The sequence below is a fragment of the Nymphalis io genome, chromosome 2, assembly GCF_905147045.1.
Source record: "Nymphalis io chromosome 2, ilAglIoxx1.1, whole genome shotgun sequence".
NCBI lineage: Eukaryota > Metazoa > Arthropoda > Insecta > Lepidoptera > Nymphalidae > Nymphalis > Nymphalis io.
In genome coordinates, this window is record NC_065889.1 from 1174529 (window position 1) to 1189189 (window position 14661).

Sequence of the window (14661 nt, forward strand, 5' to 3'; positions counted from 1 at the left end):
GATATAATTAATGCACATGGTAATTAATGGTCATAATTCCTTCATTGAATACAGTTTGCCTTAATAGAATTCTGCATATTGAAATGAAAAAATATCCCTAATTCATTATTATGACCAATAAATATGAATGTATGTTAATGCCGACAGTCATGAGTCAAGTTCATGGACGTAAATTGATCTATACCATTAATTACTTTTACAAATTCCATTAAACTTGTCACATAAGTTTGTATTTATGTATATTGCACCACCTACCCTGTTACTATTTTTTCGGTTGGATTATCTGGAAGAAATAGCTAATTAGCCATAAATCCACCCGATGTACTACACATTAATTATTTCTTAGCATTTTCTATACTATTTTCTAGTGGTGTAGAATAAAGGGTAGATAAATAAATAATTAATGTCCAAGGTAAATGATAACGTGGATTGGAACTTTGTCCATTTGAGTTACTGATTATGCTTGAATCAACAAACTACGTCAACGAATATAACTTAATATTATCTAAACATCGAAGGAAGCAAGCAAGCAAGCTATTTTAAATATAATAGATATCCATTGCTTGTTTAAGCACAAAAGGGGTGTGAAACACAATAGTTTGCTTATCGCCTCGCGGGCGTTTGGTGTAATCTGGACCCTTTACACATAAATATTCAGTACGCTATTTTAACCCATATGTATTTATAATCAAAGACTAATATTACATGGTCTGTTATAAGTAGTTAAGTAATTGTGTTTTTATTTCGCTAGGCATGCTAGGGCACAACTAAAACTGAAATCACCACAAACGTTTCATAACCGTATCAGGAAATCACCACGAGCCGCATTCGCTTCTCATCAACAACTCGTTAAATGATGCAATCAATAGATAAGTGCGTATTTAATTGTGCTCGTCGGTTGTAATGCCGCGAGTAATTTTAATGCTTGTTTTGAGATGCGTAGCTAGCGGCGGGCGGCGGCGGCTACCAGATGACGCCACGAATATAGGTGGAAATAGGGTCAGTGCTGTGTCGTTGATCCGAGCGGAGGGAGACTGCGACTGCGTGTGCGGGGAGCCCCTCGAGCCCCGCGGCTGTCGCCCCGGCCCCTACTCCCCTTGTTGAGTCTTGCCCCGCTTGCCGCTAGCATTCCGCACTCGACACGAGGGCGAAGCGCACGCCCAATTCATCGATAATCGCGACCGACGCGCCGCGCGCCCGCGGCAAACTCAACCGCCATGTTTGACGTTTTCGGCTCTGTGAAGGGCCTTCTGAAGCTCGACTCGGTCTGTATTGACAACAATGTGTTTCGTCTGCACTACAAGGCCACCGTGATCATCTTGATCGCCTTCTCGCTTCTGGTTACCTCGCGACAGTACATCGGAGACCCTATCGACTGTATCGTTGATGAGATCCCGTACGCCGTCATGGACACCTACTGCTGGATCTACTCCACATTCACCATCCCGAACAGACTCGTTGGACGCGTTGGAAAAGATGTGGCGCAGCCCGGCGTGGCCTCACATGTTGATGGAGAGGACGAGGTGAAATATCACAAATACTATCAGTGGGTGTGCTTTGTGCTGTTCTTCCAAGCTATCCTTTTTTATGTGCCACGTTATCTATGGAAAACATGGGAGGGTGGACGTGTTAAAATGCTCGTGCTAGATTTAAATTGCCCCGTAGTCGGTGAAGACTGCAAAGCGGACCGAAAGAAACTACTCGTCGACTACTTTCACACTAATCTCCACACACAAAACTTTTATGCATTCCGTTTCTTCATCTGCGAGGTACTAAACTTTATAAATGTAGTGGGACAAATATACTTCATGGACTTTTTCCTCGATGGGGAGTTCTCAACGTACGGCCGAGATGTTGTACGTTTTACTGAGATGGAACCTGAAGAGAGGGAAGATCCAATGGCTCGAGTGTTTCCTAAAGTAACTAAATGCACCTTCCACAAATATGGTCCTTCGGGAACTGTGCAAAGGTTCGATGGATTGTGTGTATTGCCTCTGAATATAGTTAACGAGAAGATCTACGTGTTCTTATGGTTCTGGTTCATAATCTTATCAATTCTTAGTGGCATATCTTTGATTTACCGAGCGGCCGTCGTTGCTGGACCGCGTGTGCGTCTCTACCTGTTACGTGCACGCAGCCGCCTCGCTCCACAGGATCAAGTGGAAGCGGTGGCTCGCAAATTACAAATCGGAGACTGGTTCGTGCTGTACCAGCTCGGTAAGAACATTGACCCCCTTATTTACAAAGAACTGATGGGTGATTTAGCGAAGAAGTTCGAAGGAAAGGACACAGTATAGTAGGCGCGTGTGGACAGTGGGTAGTTGTGACGTGTGAGTGCTAGGGCAAACCGCGCGGGCGCAGTGCGGCAACGTCGTGCGTCCGCCACGGCGCTGCTACCTGCCGCGCCGCGCCCGCGCACAAAGAGCGCCGGGAGCGGCCGTGCACCGACATTCCATTACCTACACCCGACGCGGGGAACGACCTCCGGCGGGCCAGTCATTGTATTCCAGAACCGCTTTAAAACTCTTTATACTGCTGGTATGAAAAAATGTTAGTTGGCATCTTCTCCCGGATGACTTCGACTGATGCGTGCCACCGCGCGCGTGCATTTAGGGTAACGTTTTAGGGCATGTTTACGATAGTCGTAGATAATAGATAGATCTCGTGCCTTCGTTTTGTATTTTGTATTGTTCGTGTGCGAGTGAATAGCGTGGAAGGGACGTCTCATTGTGATATGTAATTATTATTATATCTAAATTAAGTGTTTATCGTGTACGATTGATCGAGTGGACGACGGCTGGCTTATTCCTAAGTTTTAGATAGTTATCTAATGTAATTTCTTTGTTATCGAATGTCATACTCGATACGATATTGTATAAAGCAATAATGAACTATTAGTATTAAGAGATCAATTATTGGAATTGGTTAACGACAATACCATAATTTTTACTAATTAAATACATGTGTCTATACTTTTTATACTGACGAAATCGAGTCGATTATGGTTGATATTTTCTAAATATATTTACTGCCACATTATTTTGTTGTTTTATTATGACATTAAGTACTACTATATACAAACATTAGATGCCGTTATATACAAATGATACAATGAAAATATATCAATGCACGACACAGATACAAAGCGTGGAATTCGACACCAGATTTTTATACATACTGTCACCGAGTCAAAAATCTTCATTCATTCAACAAGTGGCTCCACCTAGAGCACGTATAATAAACATAAAGTTCTTTGGATATGCGATAGATGGCGTTAGATTTGCGATAAATTGATGTACTTTAAAAAAAATTAAAATCGTATGACTTACCTACCTGCTTGCCTCATTGAGTTGTCCAATCAAAACAGTTATTTCCTTTGCACCAAATATTTGATGCATACAAATTTTTATTATTGTGAATCTGTGCAAGAAAATATGATAGAATACAATATATCCACAAAACTTAAATACAAATTTATTTATGACATTGTGCGACAAATTCATAGTTTATTTCGACCCTTTTTTATATAAGATTTTTGTAACTAAACAAAGTGCAGAATAGAAGTTTTGTTTGTCGTTCTGACTTTAAAGATTCTTTGAATAGGCATCAGGCACCTGACTGGTTTGTAAAATGCTTTCACACGATATTCAAATAGATTTCTTTTGTTTGAGGGTTTGAAGAGCAAACAAAGGCGTTCCAAGAAGCGCCGTTTTGTCTACTTTATCATTGGAAGGGCTTATTTTACGAGATTTTTAACTGACTACAAAAGAAGAGGTGATATTTTTTTGGTGTATGGTCACCCAACTTATTTAAAACATGATTAAAACTAGTGAAAAACCCAAGTAGTATATTTTTCTTTGAAGATAATTTAGAATTTTTCATCAAATCGAGAAAATACATGTTTATTTGGCTGTCATCAATGCACGCGTGTACATTTGTACGTACAATAAAACTAGAACTTAAACTAACACATTTTTTTTATATTTAATAAAACCTTCGACCCTTAAAAAAGCCGAGATGGCCCAGTGGTAAGAACGCGTGAATCTTAACCGATGATCGTGGGTTCAAACCCGGGCAAGCACCACTGAATTTTCATGTGCTTAATTTGTGATTATAATTCATCTCGTGCTTTACGGTGAAGGAAAACATCGTGAGGAAACCTGCATGTGTCTAATTTCACTGAAATTCTGCCACATGTGAATTCTACCAACCCGCATTGGAGCAGCGTGGTGGAATAAGCTCCAAACCTTCTCATCAAAAAGAGGAGAGGAGGCCTTTAGCCCAGCAGTGGGACATTCACAGGCTGTTACGGTTACGGTTACGGTTCGACCCTTAGGTGATATCTTTTTTTTAATTAAAATGAGAACACCTACAATATATATATACAACTCATAATAAAAATATTTCCCTTGTGCCTGTCACTGCACTGACTCAATCATCCTCTCAACCGGAACATAACAGTACCACGTATTGCTGTTTGGTGGTAGAATACTACTACTACCACCATGTAGAGTAGACTTCAAAAAGATTAGACATTTTTGTGGTACATATACAATATTTATATTATTAAAAAAAAACAATGAATTATTAAACAGTTTTTGATGCATTTTCTATTATTTTTGAAGTCAGCTAATATTGAAAAAAAAAACGTAAGGATGTTATAGACTAAAATTCTACAATGTGATTATTATGTCCTAATAATGGAGTAAAGGGGTGCCGCGCCGGAAACTGTAATTATTACCTACGTGGCCTCGGCGTTGACCAATTTATCTGCTTTCCGCCTTCCTTCCAACTTTTTAAGAAATAGAGATCGCCGTCATGTTTGTACTCGACAAATAAATAGGTAAAATTTGTTCTTATGGTCTTATATTAGTTACTATTAGTTAGAGTTTAGACGGCTTACCGTGAAATTTAACCGAAATCGCGGCTTTAATTCTAGGCACTGAATTTTCATTTGTTATTTCGAAATTCGACCACAGCGTATACAAGATATTGTTATTCTGCTATATCGCAGAAGTAGCAATACTCTTACATTACAATAAACAAATGAGCGTTGTTTATGTAAAAATCACGAAACACAAACGAACAATTCTTAACTAAGTATGTTACACATATCAGGTACGGTACCAAACATATAAATAACTAAATATTAGTATTTACGTTTACAAATAAACAATGCGAAGTTATTTATTATTTATGTACTTAAAAAAAACTAACTAAATTTTCACAACCAATTACATAGAAAAACTGAATTAATCGAACGTAAAAAGAAATGTAGGTACTCTTAATGAGAAAGGAATTAGGTATGTCATTATGTGAGTGCCTTATGCTTTTATTTAGTCAAAGACAAACCTAAACAATCCATATATATTCATATATTTTTAAAGAGCATGATTTACTAAGAGAACGATTGTTCTAATATAAAAGATTAGAAAATTGCAATCATACCTAGTATTTATTATTTTTGTAACAAATAACCCTATCCAGTTAAGTCGTGAGGCGTCATTTCACGCAGGTGTTCGTTATTTGATACGTTGCACTTGCACTCATCTATCTAGTAGATAGGTATACAAGAAAACTAGTTGTATGCAGAACAAGGTAGATTATTAAAATAGCTGTTGTTTTGTTACTTGCTGTTATTCCATATGCTGAAAATATCATTGTTATTAAGTTTACCGTTTTAATTCAATAATTTATACAATTTTCTTTAAGTTATTAATACTTACATTTAAGCACTGCGTATTATAAAACAAAGTGATGCTGCGTCTAGCTGTCTGTCTGAGCGCTATAAACTCAAAAACTACCAAACGGAATTTCATAGTTTTCACTATTGGACTGCGATCCTCTTGAATCTTGAGGAAGGTTTAAGGTGTATAATTCATTTGTGTCTTGTGTAACTTAAGAAATGTTACAATGATTGTTAAAGATGTCCAATAGAGTTTCAGTAAAATATTACGATACTAACGTTTTATATATAATAATAATAATGATATCCTGGAACATTAATCACACACAGCCATCTGATCCTAAATTAAGCAGAGCGTGTACTATGGAAACCAGACAACTGATATACTACATATACTACTGTCTTTTTCAGCATATCAGCGATTTTGCTGAATAGTCATGCCGCAATAACATCGCATGACATTCTTTCGCAAATATTACCAGTTATATATACCTATTTGCGTATTTTTTATCCAATTAAAATTGAAAAAGTGTAAAAGCTAGCTATGAGTTTTGATAATCACGTTGAATTCGCATGAAAATCGTAGCGCACATATACACAAGAGCCTGGAGCGGGCTTATAAGAATATTTTATGATATTATTAGGAATTTTCAAAAAATATCTCGCACCAAACAAATAAACAGAATATAACTATTTTCTCTCAACTTTTCCTCCTATCGTATCAGCGACAACGTAATAATCACGCTGATTCTAAACACTTAGAGGAATTATAGAAACGATTGTCTTTTTTATTGACAATTTTTCTAAATCACTAAGAATCGAGTTCGAGAGAAATCGATTCAAGCTTGAGCTTGCTTGAATTGCACTACAAATGTTTAAGAAACATCATAAAATATTTTCTTTTCACTAACTTTTTGTTTAAGTCTACTCTCTACACCCGAGGTTGCCTATAAGAGATCGATTTAGTGGCCTCCTTTACTCCTTTACGTACGTCAAACATGTTATTTTTGTGATACGAATAAATAATTTTTAACTTTTTTTTCCAAAACAAGTACTCACACTTGCTTAATATTTTGTTTCATGATATTATTCCCGTAGTGTTTAAAAACTTGTCAGCATGTTTTTTAATTTGATATCAGATGTAAATGACAGTTAGCATGTTGCTGATGTTGAGTTGTGGATTAGCCATTGGGTACCATTAATAGTGCGCTGCGAACCATGTCATTTTAATGTCCCTTTTACCTGTAACTATAACGTAGAGCAAATGTTGAAATAAGTTGCTACAATCGCCCAGTGGCGAATTTAAACATTGGCAGTCAGATTGGCCGTAGATTTTTTAAATTTATCGCTCCATACCGACATCTACTCTGCCGCCCTAGGCTCTATCCTACTTAGCCTGCTATTAAATTCGTCACTGCAATTGCTATTCGGAACGTACTTACAATCTACCTAGATAGCACACATTTTACATAGATAGATAGATAGATAATTATATTTTATTGTACACAACAAAAATTAACACAAATACAACCTAATTAGCATACAACTTTGGCGGCCTTATCGCTACTTCGTGGTCTTTTCCAGGCAACCACTTACTATACTTAATATAATGTTAATATATTTCTTCTTAAAAATTAATTAGGTACAGCTAAAAACCATCGATCGCCGACACAACCTATTTACACTTGTTATTCGACGGTAAAAGGTAGAATGGATGACGTGAATTTAGGCACGTATTACGTAAATGGTCACTGTTAAGAATTTACAATATTCAAATTTTTCTAATAATAAGAGTATATCTTAGGTACGCTGAACGCCTCCTCTCTTTTTTTACGGTAGATTTTACAAATATGCGAAAGACTAATAAAACATATACTAATAATAAAGTAATCATAGCTACCCGTATACTTTTTTACTATTTTAATACCACAAACATTATATTACCAACCTTGAACCTTATTATTAAAAAATAGTTTTATTGATCCATTTATATAATAATAATAATAATAATGTCCTCCAGACCGATTTCGGCCATGGCGGCCAATCTCAAGAGAGATTAGCCAACTACGCAGGAGATATTATAGTGCACAAGTGTGTGCGCAAACACAGGTGCACTCTCTATTCCCTAATTCTCATAATCCGATGGGACGGCAATCCGACACGACCGGAAAGAGTTCAGGCGCAGGACCAACGGCTTTACGTGCTTTCCGAGGCACGGGAGTGTACACACTTCTAACTTCCACACTCCGGGCTGCTACTGAGAATTTTCTGACAAAAAAACCCAATAACTTTTTTATTGGCCCGACCTGGGAATTGACCGAGGCAGTCATTATATATATGACCAGTGTCATGATCATTACCTAATATTAAACAAATTGCTCAAACTAATTTCCAAATGCTCTGGAACTGCATTATACATTTCAAAAATATAAAAAAAAAACAGGAATTTGTATTTAATTTGAGAAAGCAATCTTTACTGACAGTAATAATAATATGTCCAACCCCGCCTGGGGTTTTCGCACCTTTCACCACTCTACTCATCAATCATTCTACGCTAAGGGGTGAGTGAGCCAGATTATGTATACATAAAACTGACCCTTTGCGATTAGCTATTGCCTATTAACGATAAGCTATAGGTAAAGCATATTTTTTCACTGATAAAGTTTATGGGCCGTGATTCATGTGTTCATCTGACTATATATTTCAAATTAAAAAAATATATTTTACAATCATAACGCATGTTCTTGTATAATAATAATAGAAGCAAATGTGATTATATGAAGAATAATAATTACCGTACTCAAACGCTTAACGACTGTCAGATGTTGAAAGTAAACAAACATTAATGTTATAGCTTCATCTATTTTCACATTAGACACATTCAATTTGTATAATTATTTTTTAAAGATTTTAATACTTAAGAAAAATTAATATTATTTTAATGTTCAACACCGTAAATTATCATTATTTATAATATACCATTATATAATTAATTTAATTAAAAACGGAGAGTATACCTAACAAAATCAATATGTAATTAAGATGGGCTTAACCCGCGGGTGTCACAAGACCCACCTAATTGTAGATCGTCCATCTTGAGTGAACTAAACTTAACTATTAAATACGTGTGGACGTTTATTTTAAATTAACTTAAAACTGAGTTATTACTTGACAACTTAACACGTCTAAAACAGCCTTAAGATAAATATCAATCATATAGTAAGCACCTCAACTAGCTGTACCTTACCAGTAATGAAAGCATTTCTAAGAAGGGTCGGCTTCAGGCTAGCCTAAAATACTGACTAATCTTTTCTATAAATAAATAAATGACTTTACTTCATTCTTTTAATGTATTATCAATGTTGACTGCACTGATAGAAATCGACGCATTTAAAATTACAAATAAGAATATGACGAGCTTCAATAATTGATTTAGGAAAAAATGAATAAACAAAATTTAATTAAACTCAATACAAGATAAAATAATATGTTTTAAAAGTATTTCTATGTTATATGTATTTTGCTTAAAATAAGGCAAATTAACAAATATAATTATAGCTTACTCTCTATCGTTCGTAATACTGTCAAGTGTCATCAATGATCAATCATTATTTATTTATTTATTATACAAAAAAAAAACTAGCTGTCTGTGTTGTGTCAATATTTGAAAATGTCTTTGCCGGTATATTTAATAAATTGGGTGTTGGGATATTATCTGTCGATAATCCAAATTCAGTCATTCTATACTGTCAGGTGTCAGTTGGTAGTGGTCTGTGGTCAATTGTCATTGTCACTAATAACAAAAACACGCAGTTTTTTTGTATTTATTTCTTAATCAATTTCAATAAGCTTCTTATATTTTATTTAAAAAAAGAAGATTATAACAAACATCTTAACAAAGTAGTAACAAGAAAGATGGCTCGTGGTAAAGATAAGAAAAAGTCAGTGTTTATGAATAGGTTATGTCTCGTGTTGATGTTTTCGTAATAAGTAACTGAAATACAATAAATAACTGAATTTTTCAGACGAAAATTAGAGAAAAAGCAGGAAGGTGACGATGTACCGAAAAAAGTTCCTCATACGTTGGAATCTCTCCGGGAAAAAGATGAGACGATGTTGGCAAATACGGAAGCGGAGGAACAAGAAGAAGTAAGCATATCATTTAAGATGATTAAGTAATTGTAATGTTTCAATATTTTATAATATTTATGAATTATCGATAAACATGTTAGTTCGTACGCGTAGTAGTTATATGTTAGAATAAATTTACTTGAATATTATACATAAATAGTACTGTACAGATAATAAGGAAAAACTATCCTAAACGTGGGTCTAGTACGGCCGAAATTGATATTATATCTACAACTCGGAGATTTAAATTGATCGTAGATATATTCCAGTCCATACCAATCCTAATACATTACTGTTTCTACACTACAAATACATGACAATTCAATTGATACACGTCTCAACAAATTTACTATAGTGATCGTAATACTACATTTTAATTACAAAATATGCTTGAAACCAATTAATCGCTCAAATATTATTTTTTGTCATCTGATCATAGTATAATAAAATAATATATTTGTAATTATTATAAAAGCAAAGTCTATGAAATACTTTTAAATTGCATTGATTCATAATTTCAGATATAAATCAACCATTATTAGAACTGTTATATCATTAGACATAGCATTATCACTTCTTTATATATTTTGATTATATATACTTAGAACAGAATGTAGTTAATGTTTTATTAACTTGGGATGGAGTAATAACTTATTAAAATGTCATGAAATTGTGTTATCAAGCAGTACATGCACTGGAGCTCAATAAATGTTTAAAAAATGTATATTTATGTTTTAGGCAAAAAAAGATATGGAATTGGATGAACTATCATCATATTTTGAAAATTCCTATGAGCCCAAGGTACTGATCACATACTCGGACAACCCTCATTCTAAAACAAGAGTATTTGGAAAGGAGCTTTCAAGAATGATACCAAATTCATTATCAAGATATAGACAAAGGTATGTTTGCATTTTTTTTTATTTAAAAAATATTCAATTACTACGTTTTACATAGTTTAGGCTACATAATTAAGTCAATTTTAAAAGTTCTTATGCCATCATCAAGGACTAGATTGCACAGACAAATTATAATATATAGTATACATGAATGCAATTTCTATGTAATGGACTGGCCTGTATTTTAACCCTGAATCTCTGGATCAGAAGCTTTATAAGCTAGCAATAGCAGACCAATGAAGCAGATGAAATGATGAAATCATTTTTCTTAAAATTATAAAATGTTTAAGAAATAAGATTGTTATTTTGTTTGTAAAAATTTTTCTCCTATCAAGTCATCTTTTGTTAATTATATCTTTATTATTTTCTACCTGAATATTCTACACAGCACTTTTAAACTATTCTTGGTCTTACGACTGACTATTCTCAAAACTACTTGTAATTTTTGCTTGTTAAGCCAACAAACACAAACAAACACAAAGTTACAAAGCCTAACTTAACAAAATAGAATTTTCAGAATTGAAATCATTCTTTCAGTTAACTATAAAAAGGGAAGTTTAATAAAAATAAATATTTATAAAGAATCAATCATGTTGGTTTTTTTTTTATTTTCACAAAATAAAATTAGTTATAAAAACTCTTTCTACAGGTCATCAGTAAAGAGAATTGTCCAATCAGCAATCAGAGAACAAATGACAGATGTGATAATTGTTAATGAAAATCAGAAGCAGCCAAATGGGTTCCTCTTGATACACCTACCAAGTGGACCTACAGCACACTTCAGACTATCTAGTTGTAAAATTACAAAAGAACTGAATAAGGATCACAAGGAAATAACGGCACATAGACCTGAAGTAACTATCTTTTTATAATATATGTTTTGCTAATACGACATTGTGAATAGCGTAAACATGTCATCAGGAAAAAAAAATCTGCAACTGTGTCCCACTGTTGGGCTAAAGTCAAATTTGAGGAGATGGATTGATGCTCATTCCTCCATGCAGCTTCAATGTGTACGTTCGACCTCACAGTATTGTCCTCATTGCCGAACACAAGATAGATTATCTCGTCAGCATAGAGGTTTTTGTTGATTTGTACTTACTGTCCATATTCTTGGGACTGCAATTTCTACTATTAATCTTATCTTAGACACTTATGACCATAGTTGCAATGTTGGCTGGGATGAAGTTTTTAAACTGATTTTCAACCTAATCTAATTGCTACTAATAATAGGTAAATATTAAAAGTTTATTTGTCTTTGTTGCTGCATTCGTACAGCAACAGAGCAGCTAAGCTGTCATATTTCATTTTCCAATAATTTAAATTCATGCATTTCAGGTGATCCTCAACAACTTCAGTACCAGGTTAGGTCTGACGGTAGGGCGTATGTTAGGAGCTCTGTTCCACTACGAACCAGAGTTCCGTGGCCGACGCGCTGTCACCTTCCATAACCAGCGGGACTATATCTTCTTTAGGCACCATAGGTTTGCATTTTCGCTTTTTTCTGTCTTAAATTTCATTTTAGTATGAAATTCACAAGATAAATGGTCTTTCAATTAGTAATAATAATATCCTGGTACATTATTCACACACGGCCATCTGATCGCAAACTAAGCAGAGCTTGTACTATGGAAACCAGACAACTGATATACTACATATACTACTTTTCTTTTGTAAGTACAAACTTATATAGATAATTATACCCAGACTCGGGACAACCAGACACGTTCATGCACACAAATGTCTGTCCTGGGTGGGAATCGAACCCACAGCCTTCGGCGTGAAAGGCAAGTATCTACCTACCACGCCAACCGGCCCAAATAAAATCTCATGTTTAGGCAATAACATATAATCAACCTTCCTTTATTACTCAGGTAAGTGCTTACTCAAAAGTATTTAAATAAGTGTTTTCCATTACCAAGCTGTTGCATATTATGCTACATACATACAATGTTTGTTTGTCTGTTTATTCCAGTTTCACGTAAAAAATAATATCCGATTAATATAATTCATATTATTTCAGTTTAAAGTTTCGAAATGAACATAGGGTGTGAATATGTTGTATATTTTTTTTTGGATATAGATATGTGTCGACATAGTCTGAGACAAAAATGTCGGTTGTCTCTGTTAAAGCAAACGCTGCCAAAACAAAAATGCATGAGGGATTTGTAGGTCTCTACAAATGTTTAAAGAAAAGTCAGAAATAGTATATACCTATATATATATATATATATATATATATATATATATATATAAACAACAATGGTATAATGTGTGTTATGAGTTATCTATCTTTTATAGATTGATTACATTAACTGAAAAATTATTTTAATTGTCGTGACCCAGTTTGAATGGGCGATATGTTCTTTAACAATTAAGTACACTTTATTTATTCAACAAAATTATTTTCAGATACGAATTTACAGCAGACGGCAAGCGTGCTAAACTGCGCGAACTAGGGCCTCGATTCACGCTGAAGTTAATCTCCTTGCAGCAGGGAACATTTGACTCGAAGCGCGGCGACTACGAGTGGATCATCGCCGGCCGCAGACACCAAATGGAAACGTCAAGACGACGTTTCTTTTTATAAAATAAAAATAGATTGTCATGCAACTTGTTTTTTTACCTACATAGTATTGTGTTCCGGTTTGAAAGGTGTGTGTGCCAACGAAACTATAGCCAACCACAAGAGTAGTAAGCACGAATTTTCAACTTTAACATTTTTTTTTTTTTTTTTATATGCCCCGGGATGGCAAATGACTCCACTCCACCTGATGGTAAGTGGTAGTAGAGTCCAAACGCGACGACGGCCAGTACAGTCGGGAAGAATGTTCTGTACTAGCCGTCCCCGCCATGCCGGCCCACAAGATGCCTCTTCACGCCTCGTTTAAAGGAACCCGGGTTGTAAGAGGAGGGGAACACGTGAGCTGGTAAGGAATTCCATTCTTTGGTAGTGCGGGAAAGAAAGGAGTTGCCAAATTTCTTTGTGCGCGATGGAATTGATGTCACAGTTAGGCGGTGACATCGAGAACCAGCTCGCGTGGACTTAAGAAGGAAGGGGGAAGCAGGAATTAGAGAGAATAATTCCTCAGAGCACTCGCCGTGATACAGACGATAGAAAGCGCTCAGTGCTGCTATCTCGCGACGCAATTGTAAAGGTTCAAGGGTGTTTGTGACCTTTACGTCGCCAATAATGCGTACTGCACGTCGCTGCAAACGGTCCAAGGCCTCCATTAGGTACTTAGCGGAGCCATCCCAAAGGTGCGAGCAATATTCAACGCAAGACCGTACCTGTGTTTTGTATAACAGGCACAGTTGTTGTTGCGTGAAAAAACGCCGCACCTTGTTCAGAACTCCGAGTTTTCGTGAAGCTGTTTTTATAATAGCCTCGATGTAATCCCTTGGACTAAGGTCGCAGCGAACGTCCATCCCCAGCATGGCGATTTTGCTTTGTATCATCAGCGGTGTGCCACAGAGGGAGGGATGAGGGTAAAATGGTGACTTTTTCGCTGTGAGAGCGCACACCTGTGTTTTCTTGGCATTAAACTCAACAAGATTATCAGAACCCCATTTAGCGATGAGCTCTAATGTCCTATCGAGTTCAATGACAAGATTCTCCCGCCTCTCCTCAGTTTCCGCCCGCCCAGCCACTGCGCGTCCGTGGTATCCACCATGCACTGTACTATCATCTGCATAGCAATGTATGTTCCCAAGAGAGAGCATATCATTGATATGCAAAAGAAAGAGTGTATTTAACGCGTCATTACGCGATGTCATTGGTCGAGAACTTGAAAAATCAATCATTCATTCATTATGAATTTGTAAAAATTTTTTTTTTTTTATAGATTAGGAAGGTGGACGAGCATATGGGCCACCTGATGGTAAGTGGTCACCAAACGCCCTTAGACATTGGCATTGTAAGAAATGTCAACCATCGCTTATAGC

General features: G+C 35.7%; 2 protein-coding genes across 2 annotated transcripts; both read left to right on the forward strand.

Moving 5' to 3' along the window:
• The first annotated feature begins 979 nt into the window (after positions 1–979).
• LOC126778224 (innexin inx2) lies at positions 980–3039 on the forward strand. Its single transcript, XM_050501707.1, has one exon. The coding sequence runs from the start codon at positions 1218–1220 to the stop codon at positions 2295–2297; it is 1080 nt and encodes a 359-aa protein (XP_050357664.1). The 5' UTR covers positions 980–1217; the 3' UTR covers positions 2298–3039.
• A 6416-nt stretch (positions 3040–9455) lies between these two features.
• On the forward strand, positions 9456–13329 carry LOC126778274 (probable ribosome production factor 1). Its single transcript, XM_050501770.1, has 6 exons — positions 9456–9627; positions 9712–9835; positions 10556–10719; positions 11366–11570; positions 12055–12200; positions 13129–13329. Exons 1-6 carry the CDS (start codon positions 9602–9604, stop codon positions 13304–13306), a joined length of 843 nt encoding a protein of 280 aa, XP_050357727.1. The 5' UTR covers positions 9456–9601; the 3' UTR covers positions 13307–13329.
• Positions 13330–14661: the final 1332 nt, after the last annotated feature.

What these genes read in the sequence shown, in the direction of transcription:
- LOC126778224 (XM_050501707.1), top strand. Translation starts at nt 1,218, where the DNA reads ATGTTTGACGTTTTCGGCTCTGTGAAGGGCCTTCTGAAGCTCGACTCG.
- LOC126778274 (XM_050501770.1), top strand. Translation starts at nt 9,602, where the DNA reads ATGGCTCGTGGTAAAGATAAGAAAAA. An exon ending in TTATCAAGATATAGACAAAG is followed by an intron (nt 10,720 to 11,365) that starts GTATGTTTGCAT and finishes CTCTTTCTACAG; the next exon opens with GTCATCAGTAAAGAGAATTG. An exon ending in TAACGGCACATAGACCTGAA is followed by an intron (nt 11,571 to 12,054) that starts GTAACTATCTTT and finishes CATGCATTTCAG; the next exon opens with GTGATCCTCAACAACTTCAG.